General features: G+C 34.2%; 1 protein-coding gene across 1 annotated transcript; it reads left to right on the forward strand.

Moving 5' to 3' along the window:
* The first annotated feature begins 4,911 nt into the window (after nucleotides 1-4,911).
* Nucleotides 4,912-8,598, forward strand: LOC107469678 (eukaryotic translation initiation factor 3 subunit F). The gene is made up of 6 exons (XM_016089056.3): nucleotides 4,912-5,235; nucleotides 6,496-6,575; nucleotides 6,968-7,197; nucleotides 7,793-7,914; nucleotides 7,993-8,106; nucleotides 8,291-8,598. The coding sequence occupies exons 1-6, from the start codon at nucleotides 5,005-5,007 to the stop codon at nucleotides 8,378-8,380; spliced, it is 867 nt and encodes a 288-aa protein (XP_015944542.1). The 5' UTR covers nucleotides 4,912-5,004; the 3' UTR covers nucleotides 8,381-8,598.
* The last annotated feature ends 319 nt before the right edge of the window (nucleotides 8,599-8,917 follow it).

Raw genomic sequence — 8,917 nt, forward strand, 5'->3', positions numbered from 1 at the left:
CTACCACATTTCTCAAAATACTTCTAGATTATTTTACACTACTCTTTAGACATCTACATATATCCATACTCTTCTAGAATGTTTTATGACATTCTAAAGTCTTCTAAAACCTTTTAGAATATTTTTCAGGATATTCTAGAACGTTCTAAAATCAACTAGAGCATTTTTAAATACTCTAGAATATTATACAAATACCGTTAAATTTAACATTCTAAAATTTACTATGACATTGAACTGAATTCTTAATTGCAAAAATATTTTTTAAGATTTGATGTATTTGATCTCGTAGTCAAGAATTAGAATCTTGATAATTGTAATACAATTGCACTTGAAATTTGGAACACCTCTGATATAAAATTCTCTTGAATTTTTATTTATGGGTGGTACGGATTTCGAAACCACAAATTAACTGGGAAGTACACCAGGTCGTACCAAGTAATACCTCAAGTGAGTGAGGGTCGATCCCACGAGGATTGATGCATCAAACAACAATAATTGAATGATTCACTTAGTCAGACAAGCAAAAAATAGTGTTTTGGGTTCAAAAGTATTAACAGTAGTTCAGGAATTAAGAAAGCAATTAGTAAATCGGGTGTGAAAAGTATGTGAGAGACGGTTAAGGTTTCAGAGATATTTATTTTTCCGGATTAATAGTTCTTACTAATTACTTTAATCATGCAACATTTAATTCATGGCAAACTCTAATTGATTAAACCCTAATTCCTTAGTGATTTAATCTCCTCTAATCTAATCAATCGCGAATTCCTTTGTCACTTAATTAAGATTAAAGGGTTACGTCCAACTCTAGTTTATTAGCCACAAAAACCCTAATTACCCAAATATAAGTGATTATATGTCACGTATCACGTTAAGTCTAGACAATTAGTGATTTTGGATGAGTTACTTTCGAGCTATTATTCAAGTGAGTTAACTTTTCCAAGAATTAACAAGAATTCATGTAGAAAAAGAGCTATCTTTCAATATACTCAAATTCATAAGATGAAGAATGAAAGTAATCCTTAAATATAAATCAGTGCATTGATTGAAAGTATAATGACAATAATATTAATCCATAGAATAAACAGAGTTCCTAACCTTAAAAGAGGAGGTTTGGTTGCTCATGGCTCAAAGAAACCTAGGATTTCAAAAGTGTGTAAAGTGCGGAATAAGGAATAGAGAAAAGAAAAAGCCCGAAGGGCTTAATCTTTTTCCCTTTTATATCTAACCTAATTGATTTAAAAATAAAATAAAATAATAAGTATCAAAGCTCAAAAGATTGTGTTTTGTAATAAAAAAACAAAGAAAATAAAATAAAACTAATTATTATGAAAATCTTCGTCCAAAGAAGCCTTCCTTGCAGATCCATGTTCATGCTACCGCGCTATTGAGGCAGAGGATTTTGTGTGTGTTGTGGTCTTTTTGGCGCTAAACGCCAGGCTTGGTGTTTAGCGCCACTAGCGTATGACTCTAGGCATATTTTGTGAAATTTCTGGTGCTAAACGCCAGGACAAGTTGTTTAGTGCCAACCTAACAGAGACCTTGCACGTAGTACGAGATGCCTGGTGCTAAATGCTCAGTAGTGGCATTTTGCGCCAGCCTGACAACTTCAATTTTCTTCATTTTTCTTCTGTACAAACTTTGCCAAACTCGTCCGAATTTTTTCTGAAATAAATAAAACCACAATGCGCTTCAAAGTAGCATCCAAATAAGTTTCAAACACTAAAATTTCAATAAAACTTAATAAATTCATATTTAAAATAATAAAAAAATAAAGAAAAAATGCTCACGCATCAATGGCCCACTTATTATAAAAAGAATTTCACATCATCTTTTGAGTTGTAATATAAACTCTACTAAATAAGGACTTGAAATCTTAGTCAAATTGAAAATTTTAGCTAATTGCAATATTTTACTTAGCCAAATTGGATAAGCTAATTAGCTACCATCTTTAACTTAGTCAATAAATAATTTGTTAGTAAATTATACGTCGTAAACAAGTTATACTATAATATACTCAATATGATATTTATCAATTTATCATGTAATTTGATAAAGTTGAATAAGATGATAAAGCTCAAATTGATATTTATCATTATATTATGCAACTTAATAAAGTTAAATAAGTTGAAAATATTTTGTTTGTTTCTCTTATTACCACCATTAACAAACTCTATATAAGTGATTAAGGTATTTTTTTGGTGACTAAACATGGAAAGAAACAAAACAAACACTATCCTAAATCCGAGCGAATGATTTGCCAGAGATCAGCACAAGGCTCAAACCAAATAACAGGATTAAAGTTACTCTTGACACCATATCTAGCCATCCAATTCGCAGCTTTATTTGCTTCTCGGGACACCCACTCAACGTGAACAAGCCAAAGATGAGATAAAAGCTCCTGAATCTTGTGAACCAAATCTGTTACTTCAAATGAATACTCACCTGTAAGCTCATGCATGATGTGCAGAATGTCAAGACAATCCGTTTCACATATAATATCCCTTAAACCGCAATCCCAAGCTAAAACCAGCCCCCTCCAAGCAGCAAATAATTCACATCTGATGATAGACCAGGGGGAATGCTTCCAGAGCAGTCCGAGATTCAATCTCCCTTAGAATCTCTAATAATACACCCAAATCCCGCTAAATTTGAATCTTGATACAAGCTTGCATCACAATTAACTTTAAAAATGTTGCCTACTGGTGGTTCCCAACACAGGCGATTTCAGAGAGACCTAAAGGCATTGTTTCGATTCCTGTAAACATGTAAGTCCTTGGTGGTAATTTTGGCCATGGCAACAACCTTGTGGTCTGTCCAATGGTTGTCAGTATTGAATATGTCATTGTACCTATGTCTCCATACCCACCAAAATCTTGCACCAAAAGACGCCCCATTGTTAGTCAAGGCCTTCTGAAACCACTCTTCAAGAGCAGTACCAGCTGTCGAGTCCAGGATACTAGGATCCAACATATGCCAAATTGCCTTTGATCGTTCACAGTCTCTAAGGCAATGCTCTATAGTCTCCTGCACCTTGTTACATCTTTTACACATATCTGAAGAAGCTAAATGCCGCTTGAATCGAAAGGTCTCAGTTGGTAGAGCATCATGTAAGCCAAGCCACGTAGTAAATTTGAACTTCTCCGGAATGTTTGTATTCCACAACCAGTTCTAGTTACTATTGGCATTCCAATTTAATGTTTTCTCTAATAACCATCTATAACCCTCCCTTGCACTATACTTTTTTGTTGCTGCAGGCTACCACTCCCACTATGGCTCCAACTCAGTCGAACTAGGATATCTCAGACCACAAATAAACTGCTTAATCTCATGCGGAATAGGCGTGGTAAGACTATCAACCTTCCAAGACACCCCTTTCCACAAGTCAGCCACTATGAAATCTGATTCAGAAATATGTATAAGGAACAAGGTTGCAAAGCTTACCAAAAGGAGTCTACTCATCATACCAAATTGATTTGTGGACATCCCCAATATTCCAATGAAGCCCTTCCTTAAGATGCTCATAGGCACTAACAATGTTCTTCCAGGTAGCCGATGAAGAATTTCTACTGTTTTCGTTCATACCAGATTGATTCCTGAGATATTTATGCTTCAGAACCTGCACCCACAACTTCTCACTATTATTTAGACAATCCCATACCAACTTTTTCAGAAGCGCCATGTTAGCACAGGTAGTATCCCCAATACCCAATCCTCCTTCCATTTTAGGAGTTATGGCGACCTCCCACCTGACCAGAGGCAGCCCAATAAGATACGGAGGATTGGGTATTAGGGATACTACCTGTGCTAACATGGCGTTTTTGGGAAAGTTGGTATGAGATTGTCTAAATAATAGTGAGAAGTTGTGGGTGCAGGTTTTGAAGCATAAATATCTCAAGAATCAATCTGGTATGAACGAAAACAGTAGAAATTCTTCATCGGCTACTTGGAAGAACATTATTAGTGCCTATGAGCATCTCAAGGAAGGGTTTCATTGGAATATTGGGGATGTCTACAAATCAGTTTGGTATGATGAGCGGACTCCTTTTGGTAAGCTTTGCAACCTTGTTCCTTATGTACATATTTCTGAATTAGATTTTATAGTGACTGACTTGTGAAAAAGGTGTATAAAAACTACTTATTATTTTTAGTATATAAAAAATTTTGCGTAAAAATGAGCGAATGAAAAAAATCTAACGATTGTGTAAATTTTTTTATATATACAAAAATATTATAAAACTTTTTATAGTTTAAGAATTGTAAATATTACTTAATCATATTATTTTTATTATTATCTAAATTATTTGGTCTATTCTATTTATTTCTTATTTACAAATTTTAATGGTAATATTCTTTTTTATTGACTTTATACCCAACAAGTTCCAATTTCATTGTTAATTTGAACAATTTAAAAACTTCTCACATATTAATAAATTTATAAGTTACTACTTTTTTTTATGTGACCTTCTTATTTGAATTGAATTTATCATTATTTCAATTATAAAGTTCACAAGAAAAAGACAACTATTTTATTTTTTAAAAATTATATAAGATGTAAAAGATAAAAGATATGATTCAGTAGTATTTCTTAAATAAAAAGGAAACAATACCAAGCTTATGAAAAAGGACATAGTACTATAGTAGACAAACTATTTACATCTAAAATTACAAGATAAGATAAGATACGAAAAATAATAAATAGTTTTTTATAAATATTATCTAAAATGGTTTAAGTTGATAAAATTATCCCTAAGTAACTAAACACTGTTTTATACGGAGTTACGGACACTTAATTATGCGTTATTATTTTAGGAAAAATAATCATATTTTACATTTATTATTTTTTTGAAAAAAGAACACCGTCTTATAAATTAGCCGAAGGCCCAATCCAAGCCCATTCCTAAAACCCTAACAAATAGCAATGTGTGTTTGTCACCGTCGTAACTCGTTTGTTGCAGCTGAGCAGTGAGTATCGAGTAGCGAATCAATCAAATTGGAGCTACGAACATGGCGGCGAGCGATCGCACAGTATTGCAGTTTTCTTCTTCGTCCTCTTCTTCGACGAGCTTGTCTGCGAGGGTGCACCCTCTGGTTGTGTTCAACATCTGCGATTGCTACGTTCGGCGCCCCGACCAAGCTGAGCGCGTCATTGGAACCCTACTCGGCTCCGTCCTCCCCGATGGCACCGTCGATATTCGCAACTCCTACGCCGTTCCTCATAATGAGTCCGTCGATCAGGTCCCTTCACCCATCCAAATCACCACTTTATTTATTTTTTTATTTCGGGAACTGTTGTGAATGGAAATTTGTTAGCTGCACATGTGATTGAAGATCAGTAGTTCTAAATCTGGATATGAATCAAGCGATTGGATTTTTATTTATAGGTTTATATTCAGTTTTTTTTCATGTTTATTCGATTTATTATTTCAGTATATGGTTTGATTTTTTTGAAATAGAGTATAAGTTGCTCCATAGTATTTCATGCTTGTGCTAAACAATATGGTAGGTAATGTTACTGGGTATTTGTTGTGTGGTTTATCACTTCATTCTCGTTATCAATTGTTTCTTCATAATTATAGATCGTAGCCTGTAGCAGTGTATGTATGTGCCTCGCACTCGATGTGGCTTCATATTGGTGAAATATTAAACTTATAGTTCGTTATGATTATGATGATGTTGATACATTTTTTTTGAACAACCAACACTGGTGAGGGAGGTTTCATGTGGTATGAGTGTCAACCTGACCGGTTTAAGCCTTGTGTGCGGCCCGAATCTTCTTTTATCTTATGGGTAGGCTTTTAGGCTAATATGGTGGATTTTTTTTACTGAAACTGAGGAAGTTACGGTAACAAACATCAGTAGATAAGAGTTTCGGCTAATCTTGTTATTGGATGTATTTTTTAGTTTACTTCTATTGTATCCTAAAATTGCATTTCCTGAGTTTTCCCTCCGACTAGGTTCTATTAGGTGATGATGGCATTCTTTACTTCTGTTTTTTCCTTTTGAAGGCAGTTCTTTTCACTTCTTGTTGATAGGGCTAATAATTTTTTCCCAAAGCTATTAGTATGACTGAATTATATAGAATTTAGAAAGGAAGCTTGAAGTGCATGATTATAAATTTGTTCTCCAGACATTAGTCAGGTATCCTCTTCAATGCATTATTGATGATACCGTTACAAGTCTGGAAAATTAATTGAGTCCATCGTTACAGATGTGATTGTTTTCAGTGCTCACATCTGCTCCATTGGGCCTCCACATCTCAAAAGTATGAGTTTTAATTTCTTTTACCAAATAAACAAAAGTGTTCATAAATTTGGTTTTCAAGAAAATGTGGGAGCACAGATATTTGGTGCACGGATAGTTGCCATTATCATATGGAATCAGGGGAAATAGTTGTAAACAAGAAATCTACTTTTGACCTTTTAATTTCCTCTTCTGGTGACTATTTAAACATTTACTCTCAAATAGATATTATAATTTTTTTTCTTTTCCTTTCAGGTTGCCCTGGATATTGAGTATCACCACAACATGTTAATATCCCACCAAAAAGTGAATCCAAAGGAAGTCATAGTTGGATGGTAAGAAAATTTACTTTAATATGGATTGTCTTAAACTTGTTGCTGAAGTGCTATGCAATAGTCTTATTGTTGAGGTGTTGACCAATAATGCTCTGAAACTCTTAGGGCCTGGGTGAAAAAAGTTTCTTGTCTTTTGGTTTTTGCAGGGCCCAGTGTTTTGTCAATTTTTGTACAGTGTTATGCAAGAAGTTATCTGAAAAATGTGTTTCCTGGAAACGTCTATTTGATGAATATGGTGCTATCACATCTTAGTGAATTTAAAGCAAATGATTTATCCAAAGGGATCTTCGCTAATTAATTGCAAAGAAACTGCAATGATGTTTGTTTGTGTTTAAATGTTTCTCTCCTGTTTTTCTTCCCTGCCCTTTTATGTGTTTGGTTGATCCATTCAGGTATTCAACTGGTCTCGGAGTTACTGGTGGTAGTGCATTGATCCATGAATTTTATTCTAGAGAAGTACCCAATCCCATACATTTGACTGTTGATACTGGATTCACAAATGGAGAGGGTACCATAAAGGCATATGTTTCAAACAATTTATCTCTCGGAGACCGCCAAATTGCTGCACAGTTTCAAGAAATTCCATTGGATCTTCGTATGGTTGAGGCTGAGCGAGTTGGATGTAAGTATGGACTGTTGTAAAGCTCATGCATTTTTTCTCCTTCGATGAATTTTTAATTTCCAAAGATTTGTGTGTTTTCTTTCATGGATACTGGATACATCTGTAGACAGTTAGTGCTTCAAATTTCCTTGTTACATAATCAATGGCTGCTATTTCTCTAAGTTGTATTTTGAAGAAAACTAAGTGGCTATGAATATTTTGAAATTATTTAATAGATATATTGCTTTTTTTGCCAAAATAAAAAAAAAATTCCACATACTGTTTTCTATCTGCATAATACTCATGTATGAAGAGATTCCACAAAATGTACAGTGTTTCCATACCCTATTTTGAAAGAATTGTTTGAGATTCACATATAGATAAGCTGTTCCGTATTATATTTTTTTACTATAGAAGAATGCTCTCTTACATTTGTGTGAGGTCATTCTGATTCTTACTTCTGCTATACAATGCCCTGTGAATATCTTTTTCAGCTTATCATTTGCTTTTTTTTTCTTGCGATAACATTATAGTTAAGTAGTGTGTAAGCTTATGCAGCTAAATGTTACATCGATTGGTTGAAGCTAATTGCATGATTATTCCATGTTAATGGCAGTTGATACTCTGAAGTCAACCAACGTTGACAAAATTCCCTCTGATTTAGAAGGGATGGAAATGTCAATGCAACATCTACTAGACTTGATCGATGACATGTACAGATATGTTGATGATGTTGTGGTAAGATGGATTTGCTCTCAGGTTCTCTAATCACTCACCTTTTCTTATGAGACTGTTTTAACCCTTTTTTCATCTCAGGAAGGGCGTGTTGCTCCGGACAATAAAATTGGGCGATATATATCAGATGCTGTAGGCTCCCTTCCCAAATTACCCCCAGATGCTTTTGATAAGCTTATTAATGACAGCTTGCAGGTATGATTATGACCTACTTTTTTATGGCCACTGATTTCCAATTGCGGGTTTTATAGTTTTATATACCAATTGTAAAAGATATGGTTGATTATTTTTTTGGGGTTATTTATTTGTTTATGAGCATGCCTTCTCTGCTTCCCATTCCTAGTCTATTGAGCTTATAATGATGTTTTGCCCATTTCAGGATCACTTGCTCTTGTTATATTTATCTAGCATCACAAGGACACAGCTTAGCTTGGCCGAAAAATTGAACACGGCTGCTCAAATTCTGTGATTTTTACGTTTTTCGAATCAACAAGCTCTTTATTTTTGCCCCTGAAAAGGTGCCCGTTGTTGTTATTTTCTAGTTAACCCCGAATATCAGAATTTTATAATGTACTTTTGGTTAGGTTTCATTTATTTTGTCAAAGGCCATAGTGTAGCCTTCACTTATGAAATGTCATGTAATCTGTTATACTTGAAAGAAAATGAGCGATATACTTTCCTTTGCAAGCTGTGTTTTGTTTAGTGCTTGAATTAATCTCGTTCAACGTTCTTTTAAGCTCTTAAATTTTCAATTATGAAGTATTAGTGGCAGTATGGACATTTCTCAGCAGGTCTTAATTCTGCTTTGGGCACTACATAAAAAGATTATAAAAAACATACTTTAAAAACTGAGGCATCTGTTGCTCATGGGAACAGAAGCCATGCGTTATTGCGTTACGTGCGAAAGAAAAATCTAATCTTTTGACCATGTTTTAGGTTTGTTAATATAACATATGGATCCTTTTATCTTTTGCCCTCAATTGATAACCTTGTATCTACCTTTTCG

This window comes from Arachis duranensis, chromosome 10 (genome assembly GCF_000817695.3).
Source record: "Arachis duranensis cultivar V14167 chromosome 10, aradu.V14167.gnm2.J7QH, whole genome shotgun sequence".
In the NCBI taxonomy this organism is placed as follows: domain Eukaryota; kingdom Viridiplantae; phylum Streptophyta; class Magnoliopsida; order Fabales; family Fabaceae; genus Arachis; species Arachis duranensis.

What these genes read in the sequence shown, in the direction of transcription:
- LOC107469678 (XM_016089056.3), top strand. Translation starts at nt 5,005, where the DNA reads ATGGCGGCGAGCGATCGCACAGTATTGCAGTTTTCTTCTTCGTCCTCT. An exon ending in TGAGGCTGAGCGAGTTGGAT is followed by an intron (nt 7,198 to 7,792) that starts GTAAGTATGGAC and finishes TGTTAATGGCAG; the next exon opens with TTGATACTCTGAAGTCAACC. An exon ending in TTATTAATGACAGCTTGCAG is followed by an intron (nt 8,107 to 8,290) that starts GTATGATTATGA and finishes TGCCCATTTCAG; the next exon opens with GATCACTTGCTCTTGTTATA.